Source organism: Ovis aries, chromosome 6, assembly GCF_016772045.2.
Source record: "Ovis aries strain OAR_USU_Benz2616 breed Rambouillet chromosome 6, ARS-UI_Ramb_v3.0, whole genome shotgun sequence".
NCBI classification, from domain to species: domain Eukaryota; kingdom Metazoa; phylum Chordata; class Mammalia; order Artiodactyla; family Bovidae; genus Ovis; species Ovis aries.
Genome location: NC_056059.1, coordinates 69,633,038 through 69,650,194, shown reverse-complemented (window position 1 = coordinate 69,650,194; position 17,157 = coordinate 69,633,038). Strand labels below are relative to the sequence as shown.

Sequence of the window (17,157 nt, the reverse complement as noted above, 5' to 3'; positions counted from 1 at the left end):
CATTAAAATCAAATATGCCTTTATTAATATTTACATATAATACAGGGGGGAAAAACTAAAATCAATTAATATTTGGAGGCTCAGACTACCAAACTGGTCTCATACCCCACTAATGGATGGCAATCTCATGCTTTGAAAAACACTGAAATAGTGACAAAGTTTCCAATATTACTATAGCCAAAAGGGAACTGAATTTCACATCCTGTTTCTCAAGTTTCCTCCACAGTGGGTGAAGCATAACAATGTACTAGTCAATAAAAGCAATTTAATCAGGGGAGCAAAACAATGTGGTTTGAGAACACTGCCCTCTTGATGGTCAGGCTTACCCTAAGGATTTAATTGTACTTCTGAGCAAGAGTTCTTAACTAGCATCCATGGGATACAGAGAAATCAAGAAGTCCCTGAACCTAAATATGTGCATATATATACATGTATTTTCTAGGCAAGAGTCCACAGTTTGCAGCAAATTTTCAAAGGACTTACTGCTTCAAAGAAAGTTGAGAACCTCTATTCTAAAAAAAAAAGCAAAAGGAATGAAACACATATCCTTGCAGAAATCTATGAATGTAGTCTTCTCACAACGGAGATTCTAATAAGAACAAAGCAGGAGATATTTTAAGAGTGAAATCTCTAGGAAAATACCTAGAATGTGACTATTATAATTTCCAAATTAAAGACAGATGTACTTGGTGGTATGATTATCTAACTCAGGTCATACATCTGAATAGATGGCTGTAACAATTCTGCATGAAAATCGATATTACATTTTTTTAAGTTACTTAGGAAAAAGCCTTAGAAGACACGTAAAATGGATTTAGCCATATCAGATGGGAAGGGAGGACATTTTAGATCGAGGGGAGAACAAGAATGGGGTAAATATTATGCGCTGGATTCCAAATATACTATCTACCAATCTGTTTGCAACAGGACAGCAGGATCCACTTTTGGTAGAGATTACCATATTTTAAGCTCAGCTGCATTTTTTAAGTGTATCACTGATAGGAAAAGACATGCTTCTACAGGTAATTAAAAAAAATAAAGACCTTCATATGTGCAATCACATAAAACCTTATAAGCCACACAATATAGCAATATGCATTCAGAGTGCTCAAATGCTTTGAATAACAGGTACATATTTTTCAGTATACAAATCTCATTTTTTTCAGTATACAAATTAAGACAGAACAGTAAGCAGTCCAAGAACAAATGAGGAAGTCAATCTTACATTTAATGCTCATTTAACATCCACTTCAAAAGTCTTATGTTTGTCTAATTATAAGAAACCCAAGCAGGTTTGAATATTTTAGTAATTCTACACGGTAATGGAATTTTTATTATTCCTCTTACAAGAGTTTGAATTGGTTTAAAAGAATTATGACATTGGAAAAAGCTTAAAAAAAGAACTTCAGTTCAGTCGCTCAGTCGTGTCCAACTCTGTGACCCCAAGAACTGCAGCATGGCAGGCCTCTCTGTCCAATACCAACTCCTGGAGTCCACCCAAACCTATGTCCATTGACTCGGTGATGCCACCCAACCATCTCATCCTCTGTCGCCCCCTTCTCCTCCTGCCCTCAATCTTTCCCAGCATCAGGGTCTTTTCATATGAGTCAGCTCTTCGCATCTGGTGGCCAAAGTATTGGGAGTTTCAGCTTCAACATTAGTCCTTCCAATGAACACCCAGGACTGATCTCCTTTAGGATGGACTAGTTGGATCTCCTTGCAGTCCAAGGGACTCTCAAGAGTCTTCTCCAACACCACAATTAAAAGCATCAATTCTTCAGCGCTCAACTTTCTTTATAGTCCAACTCTCACATCCATACATGACCACCGGAAAAACCATAACCTTGACTAGACAGACCTTTGTGGACAAAGTAATATCTCTGCTTTTTAATATGCTAAGTTGGTCATAACTTTCCTTCCAAGGAGTTAAGTGTCTTTTAATTTCACGGCTGCAATCCCTTAGAAGAAACGGAGTAGCCATCATAGTCAAAAAGAGTCCGAAATGCAGTACATGGATGCAATCTCAAAAATGACAGAATGACCTCTGTTAGTTTCCAAGGCAAACCATTCAATATCATGGTAATCGAAGTCTATGCCCCAACCAGTAACACTGAAGAAGCTGAATGGTTCTATGAAGACCTATAAGACCTTCTAGAACTAACACACGCAAAAGATGTCCTTTTCATTACAGACGACTGGAATGCAAAAATAGGAAGTCAAGACACACCTGGAGTAACAGGCAAATTTGGCTTTGGAATGCAGAATGAAGCAGGGCAAAGACTAATAGAGTTCTGCCAAGAGAACGCATTGGTCATCGCAAATACCCTCTTCCAACAACCCAAGAGAAGACTCTACACATGGACATCACTAGATGGTCAACACCGAAATCAGACTGATTATATTCTTTGCAGCCAAAGATGGAGAAGCTCTATACACGCAGCAAAAACAAGACTGGGAGCTGACTGTGACTCAGATCATGAACTCCTTATTGCCAAATTCAGACTTAAACTGAAGAAAGTAGGGAATGCCACCAGACCATTCAGGTATGACCTAAATCAAATCCCTTATGACTATACAGTGGAAGTGAGAAATAGATTTAAGGGACTAGATCTGGTAGACAGAGTGCTTGATGAACTATGGATGGAGGTTCACGACACTGTACAAGAGACAGGAATCAAGACCATCGCCAAGGAAAAGAAATGCAAAAAAGCAAAATGGCTGTCTGAGGAGGCCTTACAAATAGCAGTGAAAAGAAGGGAAGTGAAAAGCAAAGGAAAAAAGGAAAAGATATAAGCATCTGAATGCAGAGTTCCAAAGAAGAGCAAGGAGAGATAAGAAAGCCTTCCTCAGCAATCAATGAAAAGAAATAGAGGAAAACAATAGAATGGGAAAGACTAGAGATCTCTTCAAGAAAATTAGAGATAACAAGGGAACATTTCATGCAAAGATGAGTTCAATAAAGGACAGAAATGGTATGAACTCAACAGAAGCAGAAGATATTAAGAAGAGCTGGCAAAAATACACAGAACTGTACAAAAAAGTTCTTCACAACCAAGATAATCATGAAGGTGTGATCACTCACACTCACCTAGAGCCAGACATCCTGGAATGTGAAGTCAAGTGGGCCTTAGGAAGCATCATTACGAACAAAGCTAGCGGAGGTGATGGAATTCCAGTTGAGCTATTTCAAATTCTGAAAGATGATGCTGTGAAAGTGCTACACTCAATATGCCAGCAAATTTGGAAAACTCAGCAGTGGCCACAGGACTGGAAAAGGTCAGTTTTCATTCCAATCCCAAAGAAAGGCAATGCCAAAGAATGCTCAAACTACCGCACAATTGTACTCATCTCACATGCTAGTAAAGTAATGCTCAAAATTCTCCAAGCCAGGCTTCAGCAATACGTGAACCTTGAACTTCCAGATGTTCAAGCTGGTTTTAGAAAAGGCAGAGGAACCAGAGATCAAATTGCCAACATCTGCTGGATCATTGAAAAAGCAACAGAGTTCCAGAAAAACATCTATTTCTGCTTTCTTGACTATGCCAAAGCCTTTGACTGTGTGGATCACAATCAACTGTGGAAAATTCTGAAAGAGATGGGAATACAGACCACCTGACCTGCCTCTTGAGAAACCTATATGCAGGTCAGGAAGGAACGGTTAGAACTAGGCATGGAACAACAGACTGGTTCCAAATAGGAAAAGGAGTACGTCAAGGCTGTATATTGTCACCCTGCTTATTTAACTTCTATGCAGAGTACATCATGAGAAATGCTGGGCTGGAGGAAGCACAAGCTGGAATCAAGATTGCTGGGAGAAATATCAATAACCTCAGACATGCAGATGATACCACCCTTATGGCAGAAAGTGAAGAAGAACTAAAAAGCCTCCTGATGAAAGTGAAAGAGGAGAGTGAAAAAGTTGGCTCAAAGCTCAACATTCAGATAACTAAGATCAAGGCATCACTTGATGGCAAATAGATGGGAAAACAACTTATAATTTGCAACTAATAAACTAAAAGGAGCACAGTTTAAAATTTAAAATGGAAACAAAATACAGAAATAAACTGAACACTGGGATAAGATTATAGCAATCATCTGTAATGCCAATTCTAATTTTCTGTGTTCATTAAACAACTTCATTCTTCTCAGTAACTGGCTTTACAAGAGTAACAAATGTGAATGAACAAAACAAACTAGACTCTATACTAGACTGTATTATTCTTTACAGTGGGCTTCAAGAGTTAAAAAAAAAAAAAGCAAAAACACAGTACTATATAAATTAAGAGTAACATGGTGAGAAAAGTCTGTGTCTCCAAATACAGTAATTTATGAAATGGATTTCAACCACTGTACAACTGTTCTCATATAGACCTAAGGAATGCTTCAAAAATAACTCCCCATTTCTCAATTACATTCATTATAAGAGCTGGAATCTCATTTTCTATCTTCTGCTCTAAGAAAGTATGTGCAGCTTTGAGCTACAGTTTTTACTTTTAATTTTCAAAAGCACAAAATACTCACTGAAAATACAGTGTCAAAATTCCTAATAACTACCCCCTGACATTAACCACAAAATCAGAACAGGAGTTTTCTAAGTTACCAAAACCATTTTTTGGGGGGTGGGGGGAGAAGGCGAAGTGTGGGGAGAGTTATACAATCTAAGTACTGAGATGTATCAGTTTCAAATTAAAGAACTAATATCTTCCTTATAAAATGGCCAATTTATTTCAAGAAATAAACTGACATCAAAAGAAAAACTAAGTTAAAAATTATAAGTCAAATGATTTATATAAAAGAAACTTCAGATGCTAAAACAGTAGCAGTAAAAGCAACAAATATAAAGTTTAAAGTTACATTAAAATGAAACTTATGAAAGTCAACTTTCCTGACCCGCAGCATTTGAAGGTGAAAAACCAGGGATTCTTGCCCTGGCTCTGCCTCTTAGCCATGAATCTGGGCAAATTCCCTAATTTATCAAATCTCCTCTTCCATGTAAACCAGGGACTAGCCAGAAAATAAATAATTCAGGGCTTTTTCAGATAAAATAGTCCAGCCCCATCATTTTACAATCATGGAAACAGAGCCCTAGACATTTAAGGAAACTATCCTAAATTAACATAAGGGCAAACCCAAATATAATATCCAAATCCAATGTCTATGACATGAAACTGCTCTAAGTTTAAGAAAGCAGTCATTCTCTTTCTACCAATATGGCTACTGATTCATTGTCAATAGTAGAATGATGAACACAATGCTCTACTGTCTGGCCCTTTGGGGATCAGTGAATAGGCCCTCCATGTTGCTGGCCAGGTTAAATATAAATCCAAGTGTTTCTTTATACACTATAATAACAAAGTTAATTATTATTTAGAAATTATATTATTAACACTGCTATTAAATTTTGAGTTCCACAGAAATATTAAAAGTGAAGACTCAAACAGCACTCCACACCTGTCACATCTAACTTTTCTTCATTCAAAACAAATCTTGAAATTTTCTATTGGTTCTTCAAGGAGAACTGCAGCTTTAAAAACTAAGATCCCTGGTTCCCATGGTTAAGAATCTACCTGCCAATGCAGGGGACACAGGTTCGATCCCTGGTCCAGGAATATTCCACATGCCCTGGGGCAACTAACCACATGAGCCACAACTACTGAAGCCTGCTTGCTTTAGATAGAGCCCATACTCCACAAGAGAAGCCAACACAATGAGAAGCTCGCACACCACAACTAGAGACTAACCCCTGCTGCCCACAACTAGAGACAAGCTTGGCACAGTAACAAAGATCCAGAGCAGACAAAAATAAAACATATATTAATTAGTTTAAAACCTAAAATCAGCATTATATAACACATCTGCAAAAATATCAATGAGGATCCCTTTAAAGTAACAGTCATGTATGCAAACTGTCATTCTATAACCTATTAAAATAATATATGCAACTTGAGGCTATTCTAAGGCTATAAATAATATATTTTGGTCTGCATCAATTATCATTTGGATATTTACTGAAAAGTCAGAATATTTTTGACTTTCAGATGAATATCCTTTTGAGAATGAGTAAGTTTATTTTCTCTTAAGAAATTTTATCAAAGCAAGTTGACTAGAAAATTCTTACTTCTCACAGGGAATATATAATGGAGACCCCCAAAGAAAAGAAATCGAAGAAATAAAATTTAGACATGTTTCCTCCTTTTACTTTTCTTTTAGGTGCTATGACCAAAACATCTGATAATTTATACATTTAAGTCCGTAAGTGAAAGTAATTAAAAGCACACTAATACAGCATCAAGTTGCCCAGGAAAAAAGCTTTAAATTATTTAACAATAATGACACACAAAATACACCCCCATATACTATCACCTTGTTTAAAACTTCAAATGATAGATTAGGAAGGTTCTTAGTTTGTATTACTAGTCAAGCAAAGTATAATTTCTTAGACTGATGAGTGCTGGCAATGTACTTTCATACCCTAACATATTTGCTTCTCATTACATCCCTTAGTCTAGAAATTATTACTCCCGTTTTACAGACTCAAGAGTTTACAATATCCATCCAAGGCTGTATGCTTTGTAAATTTAGGATTTTGAACACAAACCAAAATTTTATGGAGAATGGATATGAGAAATAAGCAAAGAAACAACAGGGAGATAATATTTCCAAAGACACCTGGTAGACTCACCTAAAAGAAAGGCGGGTTTATGCACTGTAGTTGGAAATAAAGATTGAAAAGATTCAGTGGTGTCCAATTTTAAAAAGGTCCTAAAGACTGAAAAGGTCAATTTTCATTCCAATCCAAAGAGGGGCAATGCCAAAGAATGTTCAAACAACTGCACTCATTTCATATGCTAGCAAGGTAATGTGCAAAATTCTTCAAGTTAGGCTTCAGCAGTACAAGAACAAAGAACTTCCAGTAGTACAAGCTGTGTTTAGAAAAGAGAGGTACCAGAGGCCAAATTGCCAACATCTGTTGGATAATAGGAAAAGCAATGGAATTCCAAAAAAACATCTACTTCTGCTTCACTGACTACACTACAGCCACTGACTGTGTGGATCACAACAAACTGGAAAATTCTGAGAGATGGGAATTCCAGACCACCTTATCTGTCGCCTGAGGAAACTCTATGCAGGACAAGAAGCAACAGTTAGAACTGGACACAGAAGAACGGACTAGTTCAAAATTCGGAAAGGAGTACATCAAAGCTGTATATTGTCACCCTGCTCCATGCAGAGCACATCATGCAAAATGCTGGGCTGGATGAATCACAAGTTGGAATCAAGATTGTCCAGAGAAATATCAACAACCTCAGCCATGCAGATGATACCATCCTAATGGCAGAAAGCGAAGAGGAACTAAAGAGCCTCTTGATGAGGGTAAAACAGTGAAAGCTGGCTTAAAACTCAACATTCAAAAAACTAAGAGCATGGCATCTGGTGTCATCACTTCATGGCAAATATTAAGGGGAAAAAGTACAAAGGGTGATAGATTTTATTTTCCTGTGCTCCAGAATCACTGCAGATGGTGACTGCAGCCATGAAATTAAAAGACACTTGCTCCTTGGTAGGAAAGCTATGACAAACCTAGAAAGTGTATTAAAAAGCAGTGACATCACTTTGCTGTATATTAGTCTATATAGCCAAAGCTATGGATTTTCCAGTAGTCATGTACAGATGTGAGAGTTAGACTATAAAGAAAGCTGAGTGCCGAAGAATTGATACTTTCAAATTGTGGTGCTGGGAAGACTCTTTTGAAAGTTCCTTGGACTGCAAGGAGACCAAACCAGTCAATCCTAAAGGAAATCAGTCCTGAATATTCACTGGAAGGACTGATGCTGAAGCTCCAATACTCTGATGCCACCTGATGCAAAGAGCTGACTCATTGGGAAAGATTCTGATGCTGGGAAAGATTGAAGGCAGGAGGAGAAGGGGATGACAGAGGATGAGATGGTTGGATGGCATCACTGACTCAATGGACAGTGATGATGAATTTGCTCAATGAATTTGAGCAAACTCCAGGAGATAGTGAAGGACAGGAAAGTCTGGTGTGCTGCAGTCCATGGGGTTGCAAAGTGCCAGCCACAACTTAGTGACTGAACAACAACAAAGATTGACTCAGAGGGCTACATTTTATTTCAGATGGTGAAAAGCACCCAGGGTTTTTTGAAAAATAATTATAGTTGGTCAAACTAAAATTCTAAAGAAAACTAATTTTATCTTGTGTGTTTAACTACTTCATTCCTGCTGACCCTTTAAAAATAAGATACTCTTTTAAAGCAACAGGAAAAATATATATTTATAATTACACATCTGCTTATTTATATAATAAAAAACAGGAAGAACAAAAAAAACTATATGAAATGAAACTTTTTATTGACAGAAATGAAAAAAACTGTGACAAGAGTAACTATACTTTTAGATAGCCTTGCCTGTGGAACTATGTTAAATGTTCTGAACATGTAGAAAAAAATTAGTAAGTGTGGAGAAGAAATGCTAATACTGAATAGCAACAAACAATGAATCAAATTATCTTTTAAATGATTAATAAGATGCAATACGAAATAAGGAAAGAGGAGTAGAATCTGTGCTTTCAAACTGGAAGTAAATGAAACATGACTTTGTGACTAAAATTTTATAAAAATAATGCACATATGGCAATTTCATATCAAAAATGCTTAATTTTTCCTAGCTCTGAGTGCTGAAAAGGACTAGAAAGACTGTAACACCTCAATAGCAATGAGATAATTAGTGCCAAGATTGTGGTTTCTAACTACCATTTCCAACTAAAAAGCATCAGGATCCCTTCAAGATTTGGTTGCTTCTATGGAAGGGGCAGGGAAAGTACAAGACTAAAACATCTAGGAGTACCAGAAAATATCAGTTCAGTTCAGTGGCTCAGTCGTGTTCGACTCTTTGCGACCCCATGAACTGCAGCACATCAGGCCTCCCTGTCCATCACCAACTCCCAGAGTTCACTCAAACTCACATCCATTGAGTCAGTGATGCCATCCTGCCATCTCATCCTCTGTTGTCCCCTTTTCCTCCTGCCCCCAATCCCTCCCAGCATCAGGGTCTTTTCCAATGAGTCAACCCTATACCTGAGGTGGCCAAAGTACTGGAGTTTCAGCTTTGGGATCATTCCTTCCAAAGAACACCCAGGACCGATCTCCTTTAGAATGGACTGGTTGGATCTCCTTGGAATCCAAGGGACTCTCAAGAGTCTTCTCCAACCACAGTTCAAAAGCATCAATTCTTCGGCACTCAGCTTAGAAAATATAGAAATCATCAAAAAAAGAGATGGTGGGGACATGCCAAAAGGTCATAGGAGCCGGTTTAAAGAAGCTCCCACAGACTAAATTTGGAATAATTTGAGAATCAGTATGAATTACAGTGTGTGTGTGGTATCCACACAAACTAATAAGCCATATTAATGTCACACATACTCTCTCAAGCATATAAAATAAAAATTGCATCTAATAATAAATAAATGAGGGAGGTGGGAAAACATTTTTAAAGTAGACTGCCAACTAAAATGTAAGAGGAATAACAGATGATAACTATTTTTAAGTAATAACTGACTAAATAAAAATCATAATTGAACACTGAAATTCTTGGACAAGTTCAAAGACAGAATATTGATGCAGTCTCCTCACAGATCACTTATTTAGACAGTAACTTTGTAGAAACCCAAAGGACACCACCACAACAAAGTAATAAGGCTATCACCGCTAATAATAAGACAAACTGACATAAGCACCTATAGAGTAACTCAATGAGAAGAACACAGCATTCATTACCTAGGTAGGAGTCCTGTCCAAAAAGCAAAACCTAAACCTAATAATACAGAAATATCAGACAAAACCAGATTGAAGGATGATTTACAAAATAACCAGATAGAACTCTTCCAAGAGTTAACGTCAACAAACCCAAAGAACGCTCATACTGTCCTAGATCAAAGAAGAATAGACACAAAAGAATTAATTGTAATGAATAATATTAGACTGAACCCTAAATCCAGGAGGAAAGAAAAGAATTATCAGATATTATTGAAATATAGTAATCAGCAAAATTTATTGGTTATATACTAAAGTACTAATTCATTATTAGATGTTTTGGCTTTGATAACTGTTCTCTGTAATTATGGAACACAATGTACTTGTCCTTAGGAATATACATTGAAGTAGTCAAGGAAAAAGTGCATAATGTCTATAATTAGCATTCAAATGGTTCAGGAAAAAATATTTCTGAGAAATTATAAAGCAAACATGGCACAAAGTTAATAATTAGTGAATCTGAGTGAACTGTGTATAATACTTTTCCTGTACCTCTGCTAAGTCACTTCAGTCATGTCCGACTCTGTGACCCCATAGTCGGCAGCCCACCAGGCTCCCCCGTCCCTGGGATTCTCCAGGCAAGAACACTGGAGTGGGTTGCCATTCCCTTCTCCAATGTATGAAAGTGAAAAGTGAAAGGGAAGTTGCTCAGTCATGTCCGACTCTTTGCAACCCCATGGACTGCAGCCTACCAGGCTCCTCCGTGCATGGGATTTTCCAGGCAAGAGTACTGGAGTGGGGTGCCATTGCCTTCTCCATGCACCTCTTCATAAGTCTAAATTTTTGTCAATACTAAAAAATGAACACAATAAATGAGGGGGCACAACAGGGGCTTCTGGTTGTAATGGTAATATTCTGTTTCCTGTTCTATATGAAAACTTTTAAAAACTAAGCAAAACATTCTGATATGTTCAATATTAACATTTTATTTAATTATGTCAATTTGCTGGGCAGTACAGAAAGCCAGAAATCCAACATTTCTACTGATAAAGTACAAAGAACCATTAAAAAATAATTTCTATGCAAACATTCTATCAGTCACCTATATGTTAATAAAATAATCTAAGATTTTAAAAAAAGAAATAGTGACTACATCCGTAGTACACCTCATTACTGCTAAATACTTGCTATGCAGTCTCTATTATGACTTAAAAGACATTCACTGTCTTGTCCTTAAAGTCAACAGAAGCTTTCAAAAACTTCTAATTTCTATAAGTACAGAGAAAAAAAACAGATATACTTTGCGCATATATAAGAATAAGAAACAAATATTTATTTAGAGGAATACTTCACAGTGGCTGAAAAATATCCTTTTGATCAAGTGGAGATGAATCCCGAAAACAAATTTTTCTAATGAGCAATGAATACTGTTCTCTGTATCCAAAAGTGAGAGCATTGACATGTTGGGTTTGTTTCCACAAGCTGTGGTGGTAGTTACCCACTCTTTTCATCAGTAGTGATGAATCAGCTAATTCTTCCAATCGTTTTTTTACATCCTTTGCAGTGTGTCATATCCACCAGTGTCCCTTTATCACTCCTCGGATCCATGATTCATCGTCACGATCATGCTCTTAAGCACACTCTCACCTTCCTTACCCTCTCTATATCCCTCTGTCATACATGTCTGGTAAAACTTCAACTCCTGCTAAATCCAACTCCAGCCACTCTTCCTGAACACACGAACACCTGACAATGGCAACAGGAACACACCCAGACCAGCTGACTGGTCTCACTTCAACTTACGGCCATCCACCTCAAGAACAGTTTGGAATGTAGAGTCTCTCTTCCTGTCTCACCAGTTTTTCACTCTTCTAACTCATTCCTATCAGCATATAAAAGTGCTGTGGTTTCTCCCATCTAGGGGGGGAAAAGCCCTCACTTGACCCCACATTTCCTTCCAGGTAACTGCCTAGCAATCCTACTTCTTTTCCCTAGTTTATTTATACACCCTCTAAATAACTATTTCATATCATCTCCTCTCCTCTCAAATATTCAATACTCCCTTCCATTATTTTCACTTTTACCAGATAAATCTGCATCCTATGCTGCTGGGAAAAATTGAAGCCATCAGAAAGAGAACTTTCAGTTGTTCCCATCACCATTAACTATCCAGGCCCCTCCCCCTTCACTCCACCCCCCACACCTTCACTGAATCCTGGCCTTCCTCCTATTGCTGTTTAGTCTGTAGGTTGTGTCTGACTCTTTTGTGACCCCATGGACTGTAGCTCACCTGGTTCCCCTGCCCATGGGATTTAACAGGTAAGAATACTGGAGTGGGCTGCTGTTTCCTACTCCAGGGGATCTTCCCAACCCAGGGATAAAACTTGTGTCTCCTGCATTGGCAGAAGGATTCTTTACCACTGAGCCACCAGGAAAGCTCTCCTTTCACCTATTACAATGAGTAAAATTGTTTCTGCTTCTCCCTAAGGTTAAATCCTTCACTGGCACACTACATCCACAAGCTCTGACCTTAAGGACATTGCTTTAATAACGGTACTTTCTCTTTTCTTACATCATTAATTTTCCCTTCTAGTAACTCATTCTCATGAGTATAAAAACATGTTATAATTCCATTTTGGCAAAAGCAAACAGAAATCTCCTCCCAACCCCACATTTCCCTCTAGATACTGTCAAAAGTATTCCACATTTCCCTCCATATACCCTCAAAAGGAAAACAAAAAACCTCAAAAAAAATGTTCATTCTAATCCCTCGTCCTAGTTGTCTCACTGTAATTCCTTCCCTCCTGTTGTCTCCTGAATCCATTCCAAAAATTCTTTCTAAAATCTTCATTTTACACCACTTTAAAATGATTCTGGTCAGAATCACCACAATCTTTGCATTCTGAAATCTCAAATTCAGCCCCAGTCCTGTTATTCCTGGTCATTCAATATTATTTGATAGTTAAACATTCTTCCGACATTGAAATACATCCTTTTTAAGATGCACCACCACCACCTTGGTCCTGTTTACCATTATCTTTGCTAGATAATTGCTGCAGCCTCCTAACTGGTCTCCCAATTACTGCCCTTAATCACTCTGTAATCTCGGCTTAATAAAGCAATTACATTGAGACTTTAAAAACCAAAATCAGACTACTTCATTCCCCTGCTCAAAATCTGATAGAGATTCCCCATATATTTCATGTATAGGAAAAGTCAAAACCCTTATAATGGCACAATGTCCTACATAATTTGATCCAAATTTTTAAAGCAGGGTGGGGCAGTGGTGCTTCAGTTAGAAGTGGGCAAAATACAGAAAAACTGCTATTGACTTTTAAAAGTTCAATTAGTTTAATCATGATAATGACATCTAAAAATAATTATTATGTATGCACTGCTATTCGAAACACCTTCAATAAATTAATCCATTTAATATCCACTGAGGTTATTATTGTAATATTATTACTGCATTTTATAGACTAAGAAATGAAAAAACAAGAAGACTGGGGGATGTACCCAAGAACACACAGCTTGTAAGTAATACAACCAGAAACTGAACCAAAAGTCTGGCCCTGGAGTCTAAGCTCTTATACCATTCTAGAGTGTAGATCACCACAATCTCAAAGAATGAAAGCTGGTCTCATGTAAAATAATACTATATATTAAAAGAACCAATATTCGTCACTTATCATACTTTTTATACAAACATTTTATGAGATCGTATTAAGTTTAAAAAACCTTATTCAGAAACATCCACAACTTGTAACTGTTAAGCTGAGAAAAGACAGTCAAAATCTGAGATGGCTTTATGACCTTTAATTTTTGCTGGAAGTTTTAAAATTTTATGTTAGAGCTTCTTATAGTCATACAGTATGAAATATCATAATGACAAAACCAGTAAAGTATATGAAATAAGTAACACAAAAGGTAAATGATCTGGCTGAGAACTAGTCACAACTGAGTTATTGTCTTGTTTCAGGCTCATAGAAATAACTGATTTAAGTCATCTTTATCTAACCCAAGATTAACCTGCTGACATCCAACTTCCCTAGTTTTAGCCTACCCTTTATCATTTTCCTGGTAACAGGCTAATCACGTGTTATGCTTAAGTTAAAAGGACATTTACCAAAATATCTGCCTCCAACAATTGGTACTCTATGGAACTTAAAGTTAGGTATTATCACAATAAATCAAAGAAAGAAGAGAAAATGGCTTTAATTTTCAAAGATTCCTCAGGCTAAAATTTCTATGTTTTACTAAAATCAGTAAACATCTTTAGGTCTGTTGCTCTAGACTTAGAATGTTCAATAATTCTTTATGAAAGAACAATATACACAGAAAGCAGCAAGACCACTGTTAATCACCTTTCCCAAATATGAGATTATTGTCTCTTTGTATATACAAATATAACTATACACCATGGTTCATTCCTTGCTTACCTAGATTTTTTAGATGAAATAGCACTCAGAAGAGTTTTTCACAAAGAATTCATTTTGTACTAAAAACCAAACAGAAGGTTCCAGTTTTTTGATGTATCATTCAGAGGTTTCATACTTTACACAGCACTCAAGGCGAAGAAACCAATGCCTTCAATAAACTAAATCATCACTGTCTTACTAACCTGCTTGGTGGAAGTCCAGTCTTGAACAAAGAAGGAGGAGAAGTAAACTCCGCTTTTGTAGATGGAAGCGCTGTTTCCTTTTCTGCATTTCCAGTTCTTCCCTGCTGTACCTTAAAAAAAAGGGTTATTAGCTTGTTTAATGAAACACGGAAAGATAATACAGTAAAGATGTTGACATAAATTCATAGTTTTATTTCAAATGATATGAAGAATGTTTTGTTGCCAAATATATAATAAATTAAACCTATTTTTGAATAGCATTAAGTGTAAGGCACCAAACATGGATCGTGGGATCAAAATGTTTCCAACTACTAAAAAGTTCAAATTAATGTCACTTCAAGTCCAATAAATTGTAACTCTTAAGGACTTTCATAAACTCCCTCAGATCACTCACTATATATACGTCCAAGATACTTGTTTAATACTCCATGTTTCAGAGTTCAAGAAAGGCCTTGAAGAATTCAGTACACCTAGAAGCTTGAAGTCAGTCATCTGCTTCCTAAATCTTTTTTCTTACTCTTTACATTCGGTTATAAACCAGTAATCTACCTAACTCCATAATTTCTCCCATATTTGCCCATCCTTTGTGCTCCTATCAGATCCTTGAGTATGGTCCAATCATACTCCTTTAGATTGGTGAAAATCTTTATGCTCTTTTGCTTTCATACTCATCTTCCTATCTTAAAATCACCATTAATTTATTAAACTTAAACAAAGTTCACGCTGACCTGTACTTAAAAACATCTCTACTTTCTTAGGCCCTATTTAAATTCTTCTGCCCCTGTTCAGTCTAAATTCAGCATCACTCTCCTTCCCCATGAGGCAAAGGCCAAGAGAACTCAAGACACCTTGACTCTGCTATATTCAAATCACTGATTCAACTCCAGAAACCATCTATCTCTCAAATAAACATTATGTAGAACTCATTTTCAAATTAAATATTAATGCTAAATCCTTATATAAGAGATGATGAGGATCAGCACCTAGACAATGAAGATAGAAAGACGAAATAGATTTGATAGACATGTGACAGGTAAAATTCAGAATGTAGTGACAGGGAAAATAAACATGGTTTATTTGTCAAACATTTATTAAGTATCTACTATGTACCAGAAACTGGGACCACAGAGAGAAATACCACAAAATCCCATACTGTGGGAAAATATGGACACACAAATCATCAGAGCACTTTAACTGTTATGAAAAAAATTAATGGGATAAAAAGATCCTATGAAAGAACAGACAAAGAAATGTGCTGCTCTTCCTGGGGATGTGAAGAATACTCAAAAATGACACTAAGGTCTCCAGTGCACTCCTGAGCACCTAACTTCTTACCATGTCTAACAAGCATCTCAAACTGATATGGACAAAACAAAGCTACTGACTTCCCTCTATCCGCCAATCTGATTCTCTCCAAGTCTTCCTCCTATGAGTAAAGGGCACCATCATCTACCGAGTTGCTTAGTAAAAACAAAAAGAAAAACAAAGCCTTAGCAAATAGCCAATACACAGGTACATCCAATATCAACTTTACCTTGACAATATATACCAAATTCAACCACTTATCACTATGTTCACCACCAAAATTCAGGTCAAACCCATCACCACATCTCAACTGTTCTGCTACATTATCTGGACTCTTTCCTTTGATCTAACCTCTCTAAAACCCATCCTCTGTACAGTCAAAGCAATCTTTGGTATGGACCCTGCCTACCTCCCCAACTTATTTTGACAACAACCAATCGCAATGGCCTTTTCTCTTGTTCTTTTTAACAGGTAAGTTTCTCCTTAATGTTGCTTCTGCACTGTTCTTTTTGCTTTATAAGATCATCACGACAACCTCCTTGTAATCATTCAAGTATTGTTCAAATATTTCCTTGAAATGGCCAATCCCAGTCTCCATCATGTCATCTCTATCACATTACTATTTTGTATTTTCTTCACAGAATTTCTCACTAGTATCATTATCTAAAGTCCTCATTTATGTTTATTGTCTGCCTGCTGCCACTATAACATAGGGTCTTGGAAAACATGGATGTCATCCAGCTCAAGACTATATCCTAAGAGCCTTAACATAGTGCCTGGCATGCAGTTAGTGCTCAAATATATTTGCTATTTGACTGGCTTTAGGACTCAGCTTAAATGTCACTAAGGGAAGCCCGCTTAGAGTTTGTAACAACATAATTTTTGCCATGATTTTCTAGTTATCTTTCCCATTAAGTCAGATAATCTCTGAGACCACAAAATCTATGTCTATAAATGTTTATTTCCCCTTTCCACTCGAACCTAAGAAACTTCCTCGCACAGACAATGCTCAATTAAAAATTGGGAAGGAGGGGAAAAAAAAAAACTGGGAAGGAGGAAGGGAGAAGGGTTGGAAAGAAGTAGGGGGTGGTGGGAAGAGAGTAAAAATTAGAGTATTTATAATACGGGAAAAAGTGAGAGAAGGTAACAGGAAGACATGGTACATTTTTAACCATGTAAAAATTGCTGTTTCCTAACTTAGTTTTCTTTTCTTGTTAATTTCTTCATAACATACTCAAACAATTCTGAACATCTTCACCATTTTAGCAACCCTCCTAATCAACTTGCAATAACACTATCACCTTATCTTCAAATGTTGATTAGCATTAATAGACTCAAAACTTGTTTAGTCAGAACATAATGAGATTACTTTTTCCACATGATCTAATATTTTAAGAAAAGACTATTTAAAAAAAAGAAATAACTCTAAGACATCACAACTGATTTTATTAAAAAATTGTC

The 17,157-nt window shown here is 36.8% G+C and overlaps 1 protein-coding gene across 18 annotated transcripts in view; it reads right to left on the bottom strand.

The window, feature by feature from the left end:
* Positions 1-17,157, bottom strand: part of FIP1L1 (factor interacting with PAPOLA and CPSF1) — a 71,350-nt gene that overhangs the window by 37,410 nt on the left and 16,783 nt on the right. For all 18 annotated transcript variants that reach the window (XM_015096503.4, XM_015096505.4, XM_015096508.4 and 15 more), the window contains one exon: positions 14,392-14,501. In XM_015096503.4, the coding sequence (XP_014951989.1) occupies positions 14,392-14,501 (110 nt within the window). The remainder of the gene's footprint in view (positions 1-14,391; positions 14,502-17,157) is intronic.